Below are 20287 nucleotides of genomic sequence, written 5' to 3' on the forward strand. Positions count from 1 at the left end.
AAATTGAGATTTATGGTACATTCCCCTAGGGACAAAGTAAGAATAGTCAAGAGAGAGGGATCCCCATTCCCTTGCTTAATTAAGTCTTTTTAAAGAGTCTCAAAATGGCAATGGAATAAGAACCAATGGCCAATATTCCTGGAGCCTGGACTTCCTTAGAGGCAGGCTCAAGTTAAACATAACAACATCCTTCTTTAGCTGTGAAGGTGATTCTTCCAAACAGATGCTAAATAAGGCTTGTGAGTTTGAAATTCATATTCCCTGCTCCCTGAAATTATAAGATAGTGTGTCAAGGAAGAAACAGCTCAGAACGGATCAGGAGCTCTTTAAGAGGCCAAGTGGGGGGTGACTAAGACAAGTAAAGAGAACAACTCTTAACCTTTGGAGATCATTCCAAGGGAGATGCCAAGAGCAAAATTTAATAGACCAAAAACAAAAAATAAATGTTTTTCTCAAAAAGGACCAATGACCAAATGTTCCTGTATGTGTCAACTCATCAAGAAGGAGAAATAGGATATCAAAGAAATAGTCCCACGTGCAACTTCAAGATTGTCCTTTCAAATAAAGGTCTCTAGAGGTAGTTTTGTCATGGACAACAACAGTGGCACACAAGAAAACATTCATGAAATATGTATGTATGGAAATTATTCTGAACCACGCATTCTGTACACTAAAGTCAGACTTATTCCTATTTCTTTTTTTTAAGTTTGTTTTGTACCGTTTACAAAGATGATCCGGCTGGACTTAGGATGATCGGCTCCGTAATATTCGTTAGTAAACTGCACAGAAGCCTCAACAGTGTCTGCAGGGATCCCAAACACTTGAGAACACAGATCCACTTGGGACTTCAAGGTCATGAGCTGGGAGAATGGACACGTCTTTTGCTCGCAGGTCTGATCTGAAAGAATGAAATGAGAAAACATAAAACCATTTTTATGCTCCCAGAAACCTTTTATACCATTTACTTTCTGCTTGACACATCTTAAGGAATTGCTTCTTAAAAGGCAAATATCTGGGAACAGCACTATGCAACAAAGTGGAATATATGTTACAAACATATTTACAATATTTAGCAATTTGCTTATTCAGCTTGGAGTGAGTCCGGGAGTGTAATATGTAAGGAAACGACTTAAGACACTGCACATAAATGTGTATGTTAAGACTGTAAATGTAAGCAAATGTCAAAAGGGCTCAAAATTAGCGGTTCACAAGGCTTACTTTGCTTTTATGTGATGTCGATTTTATTTTTAGCATACTTTTCTCATTTTCTTCTTTTGATAATTATATGTACAGTTCTGGTAAAAGAAATCAAACATTTTTGAAAAATGAGACGTTGGCCTGGTAAATGATGTTCACTATTCTAGTGAGCCCCTTGCACGAGTCCAAACAACCCTTATGGTGATGGTTGTAAAGTCAACCTTATAGACCAGCTATCCTAGGGGTAGCATGGACAAAAGCAGTCTTAGGCTAAACTCAAGAGGGCATGTGAAGCCAGCTGTTTTACCATATGCAAACCTTTTAATACCAAATAAAAGGACACCACACAGGTTATATATTCAAAATATATATGTATTTATTTCTAAAACAACCCTCTGAACTCTTTATGAGCACAGAAGCACAAGCGCATAACAAGTAACTTAATTGCACAAATATGGATAGGCCCTGGTGGCCCGCTAAACCATATACTAAAATAGGGGTATAAGAACCACGTCACGAACAATGGTAAGGCCTAGGGCCTTGGGAATCGCTGGGACTACACTGGACTAACAGTTGTTAGGAAGCAGGAGGCCCACGGGATGCGGGTGCAGTGTCTAAATGCACACGCGTGCACACATAGAAGTCAATGGGTGCGTAAAGTTAGAAAGTTAAAGGTTTAGGAGTCTTCCGACTGGACTAGAAACTAACCACTTGAAACTAGGACACTAGGAGAATTAATCTTCACAGGAGCACTGCAGTACTCACGTTACCTCACCCACATGAAGCGGGTGCATAGGTCCCAAAGTGTGTCGGGTTTCGTCGTGGAGTTCTATGGAGCCTTGGAGAAAAGATGCTGTAGGCGACCAGGAGAGAAGAGTCCGGTTGGATCCAAGGGTGGATCGAGGAGGAAGAGTACCTGAAAGCAGAGGGGACAGAGTCTGGGTCACTAGCCAGTGACCAGGATGGAACCAGGAAGGAACCAGGCGGTGTCGCGAAGCAATCAGGTGATGTCGAGGAGCTTGTCTCCGCTGCCACGTGGACCAGGAGGTGTCGACGACCACCAGGAGCTGGGCACGGACTGTCCCATGAAGGCTCTCGCTGTTGGCAGTGTCGGTTCTCGATTCGGAATCAACAGGCCTTGGCAAATGCAACCCACACAGGAATCAAAGATGGCTTCTGGATCAGACCAGCAAGGTCTGATGGGCTGCTCCTTTTCAGGGGAGCAAGGGCCAGTCTGGAGCAACCAGACCAGTGTTGGAAATTCAAGGTTTTGTCGTCGCAGAGGCCACTAGCCAACGGGCAAGTGACCGGACAGACGCGTCGAGCAGGAAAATGCAAAAGGGCCCCACGCAGCACTCGGCGAGTGTGGAGAGGTGATCTTCGGTGCAGTTGGTGCTCGGGGCTGGGGCTTCTCAATCCCCAATGCACAACTTCGAGGGTGCCTCAGAAGTTGCACGGAAAGCAATTCGCTGGCTTTCCAAGATGGCCGGTCCCACGTCTCGCGTCGCCTCCAAGGGTCTCAGCTTTGCTGTTGTTGTGGATCGGGCTGAAGGAAGTCTGGAAGTCCGGGTCTTGTCAGGCTCTGTGTTCAAGCTCCGGCGGGAGCAACGACAAAGGAAACCGTTGAACGCTTGATGGTGCCTGCTTGCACAGGGTAGTCACTCCTTGACCACAAGGGAGATTCTTTGTCGAGTAGGATGTCGAAGGTCCAGAGTTTCGTATCAGAGTTTCAGTCAGTATAAATCTAAAGTCTTGGGACTCAGCTCCTTCCTATATACCAAATCTAGGGGCTGGATTACCTGCTAGGTCCCTCCTATGGGTGGGACCCAGGAAGGGGGTGGTTACACCCCCTTCCTTTGTCCAGTTTCGCGCCAGAGCTGGGGCTGGAGTGCCCCAGCACCGGTTTGAACTGGCCTATGCATGGGACACCTTGTGTGCACCAGGCAGTGTCTCCTTTCATTCAGCCCTCCCTGCCCCAATACACTATAGCCTGGCTGGGGTGGTGTTAGCACCTCCCTGTGACAGGAAACCTATTGTCCAAGCCTCCCTCGCTGGAAGGACTCCCAGCAGCAGGAGGCCAGACTTGTGTCTGTGGCAGCAGCATCCATTTTGTGATGCTGAGGCTCTGGTTAACTTTAACCGGGATTAATGGAAGTAACAGGTCTTCTTCCTCTAGAAGGGTGGAATGCTACCCCCGCCGCCAGAACTAGCAAGGGGGTAGTATTCCAAAGCGTATGACACCTTACACGACATGTTTTGATAAAGCCAAACCAAAGATAGCATTTAACCGCGAGGTTCATAATGCACTTAAGAGTATATTGTATGGCAATATCCTACAACAGCTATAAGGACATGGTTCCGAAAGCTGCAGACAGGCTCAGCTCATGCTAGAGCACCATCTCACATAAAACCAAGCACTCTGCCTCCAGGATTGTTAAGGCCGGCAATAGGAGTGAATTATAGGTGCATATGTGTCTAGATATAAGGTTAGATATAGGAATACTATACCTAAGCAAGGGGTGATTACACAACCTTGCCCCAGCTGAGTGATCAGCCAGTGTGTCAGTTTGGATGGCCAGCCAGGGGTGGCAAAATATATGCTGCAGCCCATGGTAGGCCTTGGGTGCACCTATGCCCTGGGTACCTATAGTACACTATACAGGGGCTCATAAGGTGACCCAATATCCAATTAGTTATGTACCTAAGGTAAATGGAGTCCATTTTACAGAGAGAGCAGATAGCCTGGGGCCCTGATTAGCAGTATCCCAGGCCAACTAAGTCGAAAACCAGCTAAACACAAAGCAAAAAAATCTGGGGCAACCATAGTCAGGTATCCACCTTCCTACAACACTTACATGGCAAATGTTTGAGAATGAATAGTCTCCATGTGTAACTGGGTTCTACAGATTTTACAAGTCTTCCTGAGACTAAATAAACATTTGCCATTGAGAGCTGGAGGTGGATATGCACAAACAAACACTAAAGTGATCACAGAGTAACACGAGTGCATGTTATTCTGTATCATTTGCCACCACTACAGTATCACTGTTTGTAAGCAAAACCCAGGTTTTATGTGCATGCAGGAAATTCATTTTAATTTACCCACCACCATAGAATTCTCTTAATGAATTTCTTTCTTCAGCAGACAATGTTATTTTATGTTTTTAATATAACGTTTCAGTGTGTCTCTTGCTCCAAACAAATGTCAATTTGAATTATTTTTCTATCATTCTTTGTGGGAAACAAATTGGCAGTGCAACAATGTTTAGCAGCCTCTGTGCAGAAACTTCTTCCTACACTTGTGGCTGACACCGCTAGCATAATTAATTGTTATTGTATTGTTATTGTAATTGCATTTATATAGCACTTACTACCCCTGACAAGGTGTCAAATCGCTTTTCGGCAAGTAGCATGCTACTCTGGAACCCAAAAAGGATTAGTGGTGAGTTAGTATAGGGAAATATGAAATTTATTTGAGAGGTCGACATGTGATTCTGTTATTTGGATTGAAATGATAGAGGAGGGATAGAAGAGGGAAAGGTTTGCATTTATATAGTGCTTGATACCCCTGATGAAGCATCAAAGCGATTTTCGAGGAGAAGCACCCTACTTTGGAACCCAAACAGGATCAGTGGTGAATTAATACAGGGAAATATGAAATTAATTTGAGCGTGGACATGTGAGTCTGTTAGTTGGATTGAAAAGGGCAGTGGAGGGATTCAAAGGGAAGGGTTTAGAAAGTGTAAATTTGGATGCCTCCATATTCTGTGGCATGCTGTGTTGCTAACTCAATGAGATGTCGTCACCCCACTCTTGGAAGAAATCACCCAGACAACTGCAAGAACACACGGGACATAATTTGCTCTTACAAACATCAAGGAAATTCTACCCATCACCTTTGACAATGATCAACAAGCTGCCTTAATATTCCTTTGTCTTTCAGCAGCCCATGACATGCTCGACTACAACATTTTGTTGAAAAGAGTTAAAGAATATGTGTTGGTGTCCGTATTGATCTTCAGACGGGTTGAATCTTAATTTAAATTCGAACCCATCAAGTGCATATTGAATCTTCAGAATCATCATCTCACAACGCGCTTTGTGACTTTCCAAAGGGGCCTACCCTCTTACCACAATTCTTCGACATCTTTATGCCCTTCATGACATAAGCTCCCATTCAGCATCAGGCTTGCTTTCCAATGTACGTGGACAACTTCTAGATAGTCATTTGTCTAGAAAAGATGGTCAGCATTTCAGAGTGGCTATACTGTCTTCTTCATGGGATGAAAGAAATCTTATTATTTAAAAATATCCTAAAAGGAAACCTTCTCTTGTGAAAGAAGGTCTGTCCTGATTTGCTCCCTTTCACCTGGCCTACAAATCTAGGATCTCGTCCAGCAGTTTTACAGCAGGTAAATAAACTGAGGAATTTTCTTCAGGTTTAATCTCACATTCTCTAGAGAAAATCCTACCATACCTACATGCACAATATCGAATAGATAGGCCACGAGAAGTAGCGACAGCACACCTGGACTACTGTAATGTGATATACACTGGCATCTCAAAGAGCCTCATCACTAAATTTGAAAGATTACAAACTAGTTAAGTCAGATTGTGTTGGAACTTAAGCAGAAAGTATCACATCAAGGTAGAAAAGAAAACTGTAATGGCTTCTGGGGGAATACAGAAAAATATTTAAAACTCTGTATCATGCAAAAAGCTCACGGGGCAGACGTCCTCACAGCCTGCACAACCTTGCTCCATATTACATCCAAGCGGGACCTTCACATCAGCTTTCACCCAGCTCCTAATCCAACAGTACTCCTTCAAAAGATTTAAACATGGAGGCAGATCTTTAGAGGGACAAGGCCTGAAACTCTAAAATGCCATCAGCCCTCAGCTTCACTTTAAAAAAATTGATCTTTAAAGCACAGTTACTTTTGGAAAGCTTTCAACCAGAGAGCACTTCACAAAGGAGAATAAACAAAGAATTCGGGATAGAAGAAAAGTTCTCACAGCCAGATGCACTCTACCTCCTTATTTTGTTGTCACTGCATGCATCATGAGAATGTTTCCTATGTCCCAGCAACAAAAAGTGATCAGGTGACACGTAGCACAACGCAAAACTCCTAAATACACAGCTAGCTTCTGTTTAGTAGCATCTTTGTAGTGTCACATAGTGAAAACCTAGATACATTTACAAAATGGTTTAATGGATTCCAAGCCTCATGGTCACAGGTTCGAATCATGGTGGGTTCACTCAACCTTTCATCCTCCTGATGGTAATACATTGAGTACCATTGAGTTTGGTAACAATAAAAATCTATTATTTCAGCACCAAGAGGGCCAAGGGGAGAACATGCACCTTAGAAATGCACATTAGGTTAATAGATAATAATATGTAATAATATGTTGAATATCTAACATCAACTGAACTTTAGACTGTTTCAACTATGGTCTTAAGATAATGTACACACATGATGTCAAGGCTATCATAAAGACAGAGACTCAAACATAAACATAATATAAAGAGTGATTTTTTTATTGTTAATAAACTCTCATAATTGTGAATTCCCAAATAAAATGCTATTCCCAGAACATCTGTTTTTCAATGGCACAGTGTGCCTTTTGATATTCAAATAATTATGTTTTAAACAAGTTTTATTTATAAGCTCACCTGTTTGCACGTTTTCAGTGCAGGTATGTACCAAAACGCATCAGTACATTTCCACAAAGCATGCCTAGTATAACCCGATGGTAACGTGCAAGAGTACGTTGGTATCAAAAGTGAGTAGTTCCATATATGAATATAGTGGTATTTTGCAAAACTTTTAAAAGAAGTGAAATGCACAATTGTAATGACTTTCAGAGATATTAGCACTTACAGTATCCAAACTCGGTGCAGGTCTGAAAGTACCACTGCCGCTCCCCTACTCCAACCAGTGATAGGTTTGTGTTTTTAAGGTCATCCAGGGTTTTCTGATGTGAGCTGTTCACACAGCTCAGAGCCATGCTCTCCATGTATTTCTGTAACAGAGCAAAGTTGGTTCAATATTTTTTAAGCACAAATAATTTGTAAACTGCTTTTAAACACCTTTAGTACTATGCCAAACGTCATACAATCAATACGAATAAAAAAACTGAGAGCAATTGAAGCCACTGCTTGAATAAAGTGACATTCATACTTTTAATTGGCCAGAAGAGCATTTCCCTTTCACGATTAGCTATTGGCTCAAGTGTGTTAGATCACCTGCCTAAAGAGTGCATCCTATTGCAGTGCAGAGATGGTGGGATAAAGCCTCCATGCGCTGCAATGGTGGTGCATTTGTGCTCCTGAAAGTGTTTCTACAGTCCTGTCGCTGCCGCACCAACAGCGGTTTTGCGTTTGAATAGGATTTTGCACCTAAATGAGATTTGTGGTTCTAAATATTTTGAATACTCATTCTAATATCGGACCAATGGTGATTTTGTACCTCATTCTTTTCAACTAAATTGACATTCTGATGCTCATTTCTTTCCTTCTTTTTTGTCCCTCTTGATTGCTGCACAACAGTGACTTTGCTCCTAAATGTGATCAGTACTTCTGAAATTGGTTCCACACAACACCTGATGTTGCCTCATTTAGCATCTTTTTCTTCAAACTTGTTTTTAATAAGTATTCTGCAAATAGTATTGTCATCTTAACAGTGCACGACATGAATTTATTACAATGACAATAGCAAGATAACAGTGCATAGTGTGTATACGTTTCAGAACAAGAAGAAACATGTATAGGAAGAAACGAGGGGGAAAGGGAATGAGGAAGAGCATGGGCACACACACCCAGCATACAGAGGCGTCCAGTCCCTCACCACACACACCCAAACATCCCCTGCCACTGAAGGAGAAAATCGCACTGGTTGAGTGCTGAAAAAATGCAGGCAAGTGGCAAAACCAGGGGGAGATGGAGGGGAAGGTAGAGCGGGAGGAAGTAATGAAACAAGTCATCAGTGGGAGGCAGTCAAGCAAGGCAATAGGCCGGGCATCTGTGGTAGTGAACAAATCAGAGGTGCTGGTCTGGGAAGTGGGTTCTGCATCAGGGGGCAGAGCCACTAGATGGAAGAGATTGGCAGGGAATGCGAGGATAGTGGCCCACTCAGCGTTGCTGCACAGTTCTTCGTTCTACCGGTTGTGAAGCAGGCAGGTGTGATCGTGCAGGGATTTGGTGAACTATGTGACCAGGTAGTGCCCAGTGTCCAGGAGGTGTAGATTATGAAGTACCTGATGTGTGACCGGTTCAAGCCGCAATCGTCTCCAGTATATGTGTACGTGTCTATGATTGAGTTGTATATAAGAACTGTCCCAGGGGAAGACCAGCTTGGTTGCTCACATTAGCAAATGGAATGAGTGAAGTATTGGAGAAGAGGTCGCCTATAGCAATCTAGGCTTGCCTCATGCCAATGGGCAATAGCTGCCACCGTGAGGTGTGCCCCCTCTCTGGGTGTACAGAGAAACGGAAGCAGGAGGAGTACAGCACTGAGGCGTTAGTACGACAGAGGCAACGGCGAAAGAAGCACAGCCACGCTGACAGTAGACGCAAAGGGCGGGACGGGGCATAAACTTGCGGGTGAAAGTTGTAGCAGGTGCTCTAATGTCCGAAGAGCGATGTTAGTGTTGATGTGTCATCTAAACTGTGCTCAACAAACCACCACGCTATCCTAAGCAGTTGGAAAGCAAGGTAGTAGTGCTCAAAATTTGGAGCCCCAGCCTGCCCTTTATCAGGGGCAAGCACATTATTGACATTGCGACTGCCGGACCAGATGAATTCATCAAGCAGGCATTAAAGCGTGACAAAAAATGACCTATGCAAATAAATTGCGACATTGGAAAACTAATAAAGCAAGCGCAATAGCATTACCATCTTAGATAAGGCAATGCGTCCTTTCAGCGACATTGGCAGGGGCATCCAAAATGAGGTCTACCCGCCGAGAGATGACATCACCCGAAGTACGTTTCAGCCCTCCAGTGCCAGATCTCTTTCACAAAACTATGCCATTGTACCTTAAATGGAAACACCTTTAGCACCCTCTATAAGTCCCTAATAAATGGTATCCATGATACCTAGGGCCTGAAATACTGAAGAGGGTCCCTAAGGGCCACAGCACATATTGTGATGTCCTAAAGGACCCCTCAACTAATTCATGTAGACTACGTGTTCTGGTGCAGAAAAAGGTGAAAACACCACACGGTTCACAGCCTGTGTGCCATGCCTACAGACACTGTATGCAGTATTGGTAACGTCACCCCTACAGCAGGCCTTACAGCACTAAGGCAGGGTGCACTATAAAACACGTGTAGGTATAACTGCATGTACAACTCAGGAAAGCCATTTCAAAATATGTGCTGGGCACTGGAAAAAACGAGTACCCCTACTACATGATGGCTTCACTGAAACCTGGGATGTTTGGTATCACACATATTGTAATAATAAACCCACACTGATTCCAGTATTGGATTTATTAATACATGCACCCAGAAGGCAGCTTAGAGATGCCCCCTGAAAACGTACCGACTACTGCTGTGCTCAGTGACTGGTCTTAGCCAGCCTGCCACCCCAAATGATTTTCTGACGCCCAAGGGTGAGGGCCTTTGTTCTCTGGAGGGCAGGAACAAAGCCTGCTCGGGCAAAGGTTGTTTACACCCCCTCCCACAGGATGACCTGTAAATTAGCATTCCAAGGCAGGGTGCTTCCGAGAACCCATCGCCTGTGGTATGCGAATCTGGCTTCCCTCACAAGACAGGATGCCGACCCCCTCTGTCCAGGGCCCCCTTGGCACCTGGCCAGGTGGGAAAATTTGTAGTCAGAGAGGTGTGTGTTCACCTTCAGGCTAGTTCCACCACTAAGGTGGGCTACTTGAAGTGAAGACGAAATTTTAGACTCTGTCAACTTTGTGATGGAAAACTTACGAACTCTGCCACAGGGTTATGCCCACTTCCCACAGGAACTGGTCACATTGGGGGTGTAGTGAACCCAGGGGTAAGTAGCCGTTGGCTACTATCCTACACTCCCCTAATGCACCTAAATCTAGTATTTTGGGGAGCCCCTGGTACCAGGAAATAAGATCCTACCGCCCCAAAAGAAGGACTGAAGAGCCATGAAAAGCAAGAACTGAAGAAGGAGCAACTGGCTTGGCACTAACCCTGCAGGCCTGTTTACCTATTTTCAACAATTGCACCAAATTCGACTTGCCCTGCAAGCTGCTGTGCCTTCAAGAGCCTGGGAGGACTGCCAGCACTTCTACATCGGCCCAGGGAACCCACATAGAGCAGTGGAGCGGTTTCCCAGCACAATGAAGGTACCAAAGAAAGAACTGTGAGGACTTCAGAACCACGCAACCCCAACACCAGGTAGTACCACTGCATTTGTCACTCCGAGCCGGTGTGTCAATGGTGCCAACGTGGTCCACCATGGGTTTGCCAGGAGTGAACTACTCCACTCCACCAGCAGCTTCTGTGTGGAGCCCGCCACCACGAGGGTCTCCGGTGACGAAAACCATATGCCGCAAAACACTTCTGCACCCATCACTCCTGGAGAAGAGGACCAAAGGTGTCCCCACTTCTCCGAGCATCACAACCCCCCTGTTGGTTCAGCCTGACCGGTCTCCCAGTCCAAACCTGTAGCCTCTTTGCAACCAAACCAATCCCCATAAGATAACTTTGGGCAACTGACGAAGAAAAGCACCTCTGCACCCGGTCACCCCAATGACACCTGTTGGTGTTGCCTTAGACCTTACCCCATACTTACCTTAAGTCCAGGAGATTTGTCCTGTATGTCACTGTGAAGTACCTGTATGTCGCTGTGAAGTACCTGTATGCAGTGCATGTCTTTCCTCCATAGGATAACATTACTTCTTCAGAAACTGCAGTGTCCATTTTTGAAAACTGTAAAAATTCAGAACTCAAAAATTACTTACCTGATTTTGATGATCTTTGTGCCTAAAGTTATATAAAGATATGTGTTATTTTTTATAAATTGGTGTGGATCTCCTTACTGAGTCATGTGCATCATTTATTGACTGTCTGTATTGCAGAAGACGAATATTCCTCTCTGATAAACCTAAGGCTGCTCAACCACACTACCTCCTAGACGAGCACCTTGAGATTGCTAGAGCAAGTCCCTCGCCACTTATATGGGAATACCGGGACTCTGCGCATTATACCTCTTTTTGGTATACTATTTAAAGAGTCAGCTTCGAACAGTGCCCCCAAAAGATTACAACGCTTGTGCTGATGTGCCACATCAAGGATGATTTTACCTGTGTAGTCAAACCATTGATCAACTTTTACATTTAATGTGGCATCTTACTATCGTATTATGTAATCCTGGGTGATTTTACAACTAAAGCAATACTACACTCCTGTTGACTTTGCTCTTCTAAGAAATTTTCACCTGGATTTATTTGTGCATGTAGATGTGGTTTTATCTCCTAAAAGTGTTTACACACACCAGCTGATATTGCATCATGTGGCTGTACTCCTAAATGTGATTTTTCTCCCAACACCAAAATGTTATTAAGCACCTACACTTGGTTTGTGCCTTTGAATGTTTCCACACTCGTAGTGATGTTGCACCGAGAGCAAATGTGTACACAGGTGTGATTTGTTTGCACCTACATGTGGGATTTGCTCTTGCAAATGGTTTCACATGCAAACTGATGTTGCACTAAGAGTGATTTTGCACCTTAATGTAATTGTGTACCTACATCTGGGTTTTGGTCCTCCCTAAAATAGTTTACACTCTAGCTGATTTTGCACCAAGTTGATAGTGACCATTTCTTCACCAGCCGATAATAGTTTTCAATAGACATGAAATAAAAAAGGCAAATTACACAAGTCGTCTAGCACAAAAACAGTGATTTGTAAGCAGTTTATACCTCAATGCCATTTCAATTCTGCTGTACAGTAGATAGGGGATGAGACTGGAGGTGCCCCAGATCCATTAAGCACGCAGTCACCCAAGTATATATTGGGTCAAACGTCTCACTTGGATGACCCAGGAGAACTCCTAGCCTCCAATGGATGAAGCACCCAATACGTTAGTCATGGCTAATCTAGCAGGTCCTCTGTTCTCTTCCCATTCCATACTCTAGTCGTATGGAGTTCCACCACCAATGTCGATTCACGTACACCTCAACCCAGTTTAAACTTCAGGCCAGAACTTGGCAAACAGTGTATGGCTTTGAGTCTCTTAGTCAAGAAGAAGCTGAGTGCCACAAATGTATACTGTATTTCACTCCATGGGTGATGGGGCCACTTAATGCGATGTTGCACTTAAATATAATTGTGCTCTGAGCTATGCGTTTACTACTAAACACGTTTCTACACAGAGATGGCACACCTAAAAGTGATTTTCACCTTTACCAATGTTCTCTTAACGTGTGATTTGTGCACCTAAAAGAGTTAAGACACATCAGCACTAAAGGTAATTTTGCACCTAAAAGTGACTTGTTACTTACTGTCACATTCTTTTTTTAACTTTATTTTTCAATGTTGCGATATAACAGATACACATTTAACCCCCCCCATGTGGCATCATAAAAACACACGTATACAGATCGACAGTCTAATTATGGCACTTTTTGGACATAGGTTACACTTTAGGCATACTGAGATCCATGAGGAAGATTCAATGGAGAATTAACTGAATAAATATACTGTATCGTGAGGAAATAACCCGGGCCCGCCCCATGCACTACTCCAAACACCGCTCAGGAGTCACCGCCCTCCTCCCCGTCAGATCCCGATCCCTGTGTTGAAAAAAGGTCGCCACTAGACCCCTCAGAATCATTGTGTGAAGGCTGCTCTCCCTCTGTTAATCCTGAGATGCACATAGCCCACCAAGCCAACAAGTCCTCCTGCAATTTCCCATCTCTCCTTGTGCTCTGCATATGCGTTTCTTCCGCTAGGGTCCATTCCCTGACATCCTTGAGCCATGTAGGGATCTCTGGGGCTCTCTGTCCCATCCACGTTATAGCTACTCTGCGCCTGGCCAGCACGAGCAGCAGCTGCAGCAATTTATAAGAAAGTTTCTGCTTCTCGGCCTAGGTACTAACGCCAGTAGGCAGTGTAAAGGTGTCAGCTTAATCTGGAGGCCTGTAGTAGCCTTTATGTGATCTACCACGCTCCCTCAAAATCGCCCTATCAAAGGGCAGTCCCAGGCTAGGTGTAAGAAGCCCGCCCCGCCGTACCACATCTGGGGCAACTGTCCTCTCTACTCTCGGAATAGCGACTCAGCCGGGCAGGAGTGAGATAGGTTCTATACAGGAAGTTAAAATGAATAAGTTTAAAGCGTGCATTACATGATACCCGCCGTGTCAACGCTCCTATTCGTACTGCCACATTCTTAATCTGTACTGAGTGATTAAGCACGGTTATGTGAAACTATGCTCCTGAAAATATTGCACCTACACTCATATTTATGCTGTACTTAGGGTGTTTGCTCCCCTAAAAGTGCTTTCACGCTCCTGTTGATGTTGCACCGTGGCTGAATCTGAACCTAAATGTGATTTTCTGCTTATAAGTGATACTACAATCATGCTTATTTTGCCACAAGGGTGTTTCTGCAAACTAAAGTGTTTTTGAAACTACAAGTGACTGTTACATATGATTTTGCACATACATTTGTGAGTTGTATCCCTAAAAGTGCTTCTTATGATCAGTGCTCACTCTAATTATTTTTTTGTTTGTGCAGAGTGACATGTTTGTGTGTGCACATTTATTGTTTATGTGCGCAACTGAGTGATACTAGCAACAATTATACTACTTTCTATTGAGACTAGAGAGGATACCTACACAAACATAAAAAAATTAAAGACTGAATTGAAAGCACATTTCCCTGCTAAATTGTTTAACAAGCCTTGGCAATCCCAATAGGTCTGGCTTTAATATACTGCACCCTGTACTTATACAGGCACACCACTCATCCTGCACTTCTAAAACACACTGAGAGCTTGCACTGAGGCACATTACTCACCCCACACTCACAAACCGCACCACTCACCCTACACTTACAAAGATATACCACCTACCCTACAATCACACAGACATATTGCTTACCCTACATTCAAGCACTTTGCTTAACCTGCATAGATTCACTCAAACACACTGAAACTCCGCATTCAGGCACATTAGTCACTGTACACATACACACACAGACTACTCTCACACAGACCTGACTCACCTTACACTCACACATGCACGCCACTCATTCGATACCCCACAAGCAGTCTCTTCTTCCTGAACTCCCCAATGCATACAACTCACCCTGCACTCACATTGCTCACACTGCACTCATACAAGCAAACTGATCATTTTGTACTCACAAAGATAGCCCTCAACCCAACACTTACAATACACACCTTTCACCCTGCACTCAAAATACACTTTGCTTGCAGACTGAACACTTCTTATTCTGCTTACCCTGCAAGTATACAGACAATCGAAAATCATGGACGTCATTTGGGGTAATCTGGGGTCGCAGCTATGACCTCTAGCTTTCTCCCTGCTTCCCCTGACACTTTCTGTGTGACCCTTGGCATCAGAGGAGGGAAAACGTTTGCCTCCTCTGAGGCCAGGGACCTCAGAGGAGGCAAACGTCACAAATGAAGTGTCAGGAGCAGAAGAGAGCAAGCTAGAGGTCACAGCTGCGACCCTTGACTACCCCCAACTGATGTCCATGTTGAAAATCCCTTCACTATTCACTTGTACCGACTCACATCCTCTGGCATGCACTATACACACAACTAACCCTGCACTCACTGTAAATTCACAAAGGCATATCCCTCTCCCCACCCTCCACCCAAAATGCTGCCTCCCTCACCCTATACTCAAACTGGAACACTGCTCACCCTGCCTGTAAACATGCACCCTGCTCATGAGCACTCACACAGAAACAACTCTCACCCTAAACTAACATAGACATACCCCTCCCCCCTTCACTCAGAGGCAGAGACCTCACCTTGCACCCAGGTAGAGTCTTTGGGAGAGAACTAGACACAGGATAGGACCTGTAAAGCCCAACCTGTAGGAGTAGGAGTGTTGCCTAGGATAATGCAATCTCACCCCTTCCCACATCATTCTTAGACTTAGGTGGGTGCAGGAAAAAAAGGAATGAAGACACATAATGAAGCCCTTTGTAAGGAAAGGAAAATGTAGGACAGCTTTGATATTACAGGCAGTAATTAGGGACAGTGTCTGTGAGGCACACAGGTAGTTTGAAGCAAACCTACCAAATTATGGAAAGATAACATTACAAGAAGAATAGACTGTGCTTGGTGGGAGATCGTCTGGTGGAACACTAGTGACAGAGGGCAGGGTTGGGTGAAGTGGCTGAGCCTACGATGGTGACGTGGACTATGCTGTGGTCTGTCCAGGTGAGTTCAGTGGAGTGGCTGAATTTGATTCTGTCACTGGCTGTAAAGATGATATCCAGTATTTGTCCAGAGCAGTGTGTGGGGCTGGTAACCAGCTGAGCGAGTAAGAAGTTGCTCATGTTTTCCAGCAGGTTGGAGGAGCTGGGGTAGTCGAGGTGGAAGTTGAAATTGCTAAGGAAGATGCACTTCCTGGTTTTATTGCCAAGGTGGTGAGGAGTTCGGCGATAGTGTCCCAGAAACTGGGATGGCGGCCCAGGGGTCTGTGGGCATGGGTTTCTTTGACGGTGGTTTCTGTGACGATCCGAAAACAGAAGTTGAGGAGTTCCACGATTGGTGAGATGTCGTCTTCGGTGGTGCAATGGAGGGTCTCCTTGTGGATGATGGCGATGCCTCCTCCTTGTTTGTTGGTGTGGTCCCTGTATATCATCTTGTAGCCGTGGGGCGATGCAGTTGTGATGTCGGGGGTTGAAGACGGCGTGAGCCAGGTCTCGATGACGAACATCATGTCGGGTGTGGAAGTGATGATGGTGTCCCAGATTTCAGTGGTGTGCTTACAGAGGGATCTGAGATTGACCAGCATTCACTGGAGCTGTTCCACAAGGTTGGAGGTTGACTGTGTCAATGCAGAGGGGGGGTGTGTGCCACAGGTGAACCAACAGCGGTGGTAGGCGACGGGTCCTTCTTGTGTCTGCAGTTGTTGTTGCCACCTCTGGAGACTAGGGAAAGGAGCTTGGCGGCGGTGTAGTGACAGATGGCTGGGAAACCAGGGTTCCTGGCGCCGGGCATGGATGGGCTTGTATTTGGTACGACCTGGAAATGGCATGCATAAGTAGTCCTGGGAGGAAGTGGGGCTGTCGGGGAAGTGAGAGGCAGGGAGCAACGGCACGAAAAAAAGGGGGTGAAGGGAGGTGACAGGTGCAACAAGTGGCTAAGGAATTAAGTTCCAAGACAACCAGCCGACAGCAACAATGAAACAAATACTGGACTACTGAAGAAATCATAGAAATACAGGCCTAAATAGACACCAGCAATACAAAACAACAAATACAAGTGTGTGGATGGAAGGATTGAAGCAAGCGCCTGGGGTGACCGCGGAACGGAATCAGAGGTCTCAGGGCTCGAGGTACCAGACTCTGGTGCTGGGAAGCGGTGCAGAGACCAAGGAGGTCGGGACTAATCCCTGTAATCATTCTCTTAGCAGTAAACAGCTAATGACCTTTATTGGGTAACATCTTAATTTCACAGAATTGAATTGCTCTTATGCAATGAGGAAAGCTGTTCGCCCTGTCTGGAGTCATGCACACAGATTTGCATAACTGGCAGGTACAGCAGAATGAATACCATGCACCCTATGACCGCAGTTACATCAAAGGGCTGAACAAGTGCCCCCCACAACCCTTTACAAATAAACAAGCACATGCGACTACAAAGATGCATGTAGGTGCTCGAGGAACATCATGTGATTCTGCAGGGGAACTGTGAAGAGCTGGAGTATCGCTGTAGGTAAAATCAAATTTTCAGAATCCCCTGCAAAATAGCCTGCACCGACCTGCAGCAATATTGCTCTAGCCTCTATTATGTCATATCAGACAGAATAAAAGAGCCAAAAAGAATAGACATTGCAAACAGACAGCCTCCAATATCACAAGCAGGAACCCCGCTCCCAGATGTAGTGGCACGGATGCACTTCTTCGTGGAAAAGGAAGCTATAATGTCCAAAGTATCACAGGGAGGGCCGATATTGTTTAATAGGGGGAAGATAGTACTCTTTCAAGAATTCTCTCCCACCACACTCACAAAACAAAAAGCTGTTAAGCCAATTACAGATTTTCTGACATCAAAAGCCATCAAATACTGCTGGGGTCACCCACTAAGAGTGGCGTTCCAGTCGGAAGGCAGACAACAATCCTTCAGATGAAAGGAGCGAGATGAAGCCACCATACAGAAGATCTGTGTGATAAGCACATACTGAAACTGACAGACAGTGGATAAGTAGTCTGTGTGTGTGTGTGTGTGTGTGTGTGTGTATTTGGGGGGTGGGGGTGGGGGGGGGGGGGTGGGGTGAATGATGCCAGTGGGGAGCGCCTTTGTGGGGACAGGGCTCATAATCCCAATCTACACTAGATCACCTCAGACTAAACTCAAGCGACTGAAGTAAGGATTCAAGTGGAGAGTAATGTGTTGAGTCAAAACTAGAACTATGGAAATAGACTACTTGCGGTGTTGGTAAAAGTTTAATCCCTTTTGCTTTTCAAGGTGGAAATGTTCAAAATCTGGGGGCATATTAGAGGTGGGTGGGTGGTACAGGAGTAGAAACCAGTCAGAGAAGCAAGACAGGCCCACACATGACTCACAGGGGCACAGATAGATGGCCTGACATAGCGAACAGCAGCATACATTTGGTTGATGCCTAGGACAGACCCACTAATAGCCACAACCAATAATGTCAAGGATTTCAAGAACCCTATCAAATGGATGAACACTCTATGGGAATTATATGACTTGGAGGCAGATATCTGTTTTCAACAGGAGACACATCTCCATCAAGCAGACCTGCATAGATTACACCTTGCTGATTTCATGACACACCTTTGTGGAACAAAATACCAAGGCTAACCAAGCAGGGAGATGAGTAGCTGTAGATTGAGTGTGAGATAGACAGCACATCACAGTAGCAGCAATATATGCCCTAATCGTGGAAAGGAATAATTTCTAAAACAGACAATACAATATATAGTTGAACTCTCCTCATATTCAGTTTTCATGCGGGAGGCTTTAATTTGGTAATGAGCTCCACCTAGAATACATTACAGCAAAGACAGCGAGGAAACGAAGGCTCTCAGTGGAAGGGAGCACCTGACTTGAAGACGTAGGTCTGGTTGACACATGACAAAATTGCCAGTCATTGACAATTGACTACTTCCACTTCTTGGCTGCAAACCAACCATATGCATATATAAACTACTGATTGATACATAAGTGCATACTAGATCTTGTGGAAGAAACATTCAAGAGCCCCCAGATTCTATCTGATCACGGATCAATAACTGTATCGCTCGAATGGCAGGCCAGAGGCACGTTGGGCTTAAAGGGAATGTGGCGTATGAACAACTTCCTTTTAAAAGCCCAATGAAATCACAGAGAAGATTATGGAATACTTGGCCTTTTACGGTACAGGCAACACAATCAAGGGAGTAATGTGGGGCACCTTCATGGCAGTAATCAGAGACTCATTCATACAGGAGGCAGCTCAACTCAGAGGTGTGACAGTAATGGCGATCGAGATATTGCTGAGTAAACTCAGAGACCTAGAAGAAAGCATAAAGTCTATCCTTTCAAGAAACTTTAAAGGAATCTAATCACAGAAGAGCAACATCTCTGTACCCTAGAGAATGAGAGGGCCAATTATATATTAGATAACATATGGGCCGGATATCATGAGGGAGGAAACTACATTGGCACACTCTTGGCAAACCAACAGTGTGCCCATCAAGCCAGCAGACATGTCTAGGGGGTTAGAGATGAGAAATTGGGAAATCCAGATGAACGGAAGCTACAGGCATTCCAAGCCTACTACCAGATATTACAGACCGTTGCATCATCTGGCTCTGCAGGGAGAACCTCCTTCTTGTAATCTGTAACCCTTTTTAAACAATTCAACCTGGATGTGAACTGGCTCGACAACCCCATAACTAGGCTGTCCGGTTTTAGGTTTAAACATATAATAACTGATAAAACCCCACTGGAAGGGAAATAGCCATCACAGTGTAAATATATAAACACTGGAAAAAAAACCTGCACAACCACAAACTAAATGCCATTCAAAGAAAGGAAAAGGAGAGTGAAAGAGTCATTTTTATTTTTTTCCTGCATGGGCCAAGACAATGTAACTTTGTTATATAAGGTAGCAGTAAGAAAGACTGGGCTAACAATATTCTGCTTGAGTTTTGTTGCTTAGGGATGTCACAAAAATATTGTTTCTTCATCATTTTTTCAGTTTTGTGGTCTTTGGGCTAAAGATACAGGGGTTAGAAGCATGTTTTAGGTGTTGTTCATTTATTTGATAAACTGTAGAGAATCAGGAAATATGTAAATCATATTTGATTTTTTGGCTACATTTGAGTCTTTCACTGATAGGAAAAATGTAGGTTTCATAAGAATCTTTCCCAATATGTACCATCACATTTACCACAGAGAATGGGTAAAAACCCTTGATACATCTGCCCCCTTTTCAAGTAAGTCAGTATTGATAGTAGGTGAATTGCCAAACACCTCAGGCTTTAAACATTCAATGCAAGGTATAGTGACAGTTTTATGTGAAAAGAGTGCAGTCACTAAGCATCTGTAATACTGGTGAAAACATAACACCAGACTTTTAGAAAACATGGAATGCAGTGTCACGTGGAATGTTGCTGCAAAAAGTTCTTACCAAGTTCAACAAAGATTGGAGTGATATTGTTTGTATTTACAATGATTCAGCAACGTATATGAAAAAGTTATGTGATGACCTGTCAAAATCAATATCTGAGCTGAAGTGCTTCCCTGTTAGAGATCCTTGCCACTTGTTAGATGGCAATCTGAAAGCATCTTTACAATCTTCAGAGTTAATGAAGAATGCTATTGACTTTTTAGTCCATTCTAGTGCACTGTTTTGTAATGCGTGGGAACTAAATTTCTCG

The 20287-nt window shown here is 44.3% G+C and overlaps 1 protein-coding gene across 1 annotated transcript in view; it reads right to left on the reverse strand.

The window, feature by feature from the left end:
- The window catches only part of LOC144781992 (thymus-specific serine protease-like), a 97192-nt gene that overhangs the window by 29431 nt on the left and 47474 nt on the right, over window positions 1-20287 (reverse strand). Inside the window, exons 9-10 of the mRNA XM_078661089.1 lie at window positions 7083-7224; window positions 719-898 (exon numbers count right to left, since the gene is read on the reverse strand). Coding sequence (XP_078517215.1) covers window positions 719-898; window positions 7083-7224 — 322 coding nt within the window. The remainder of the gene's footprint in view (window positions 1-718; window positions 899-7082; window positions 7225-20287) is intronic.

This window comes from Lissotriton helveticus, chromosome 9 (genome assembly GCF_964261635.1).
Source record: "Lissotriton helveticus chromosome 9, aLisHel1.1, whole genome shotgun sequence".
NCBI classification, from domain to species: domain Eukaryota; kingdom Metazoa; phylum Chordata; class Amphibia; order Caudata; family Salamandridae; genus Lissotriton; species Lissotriton helveticus.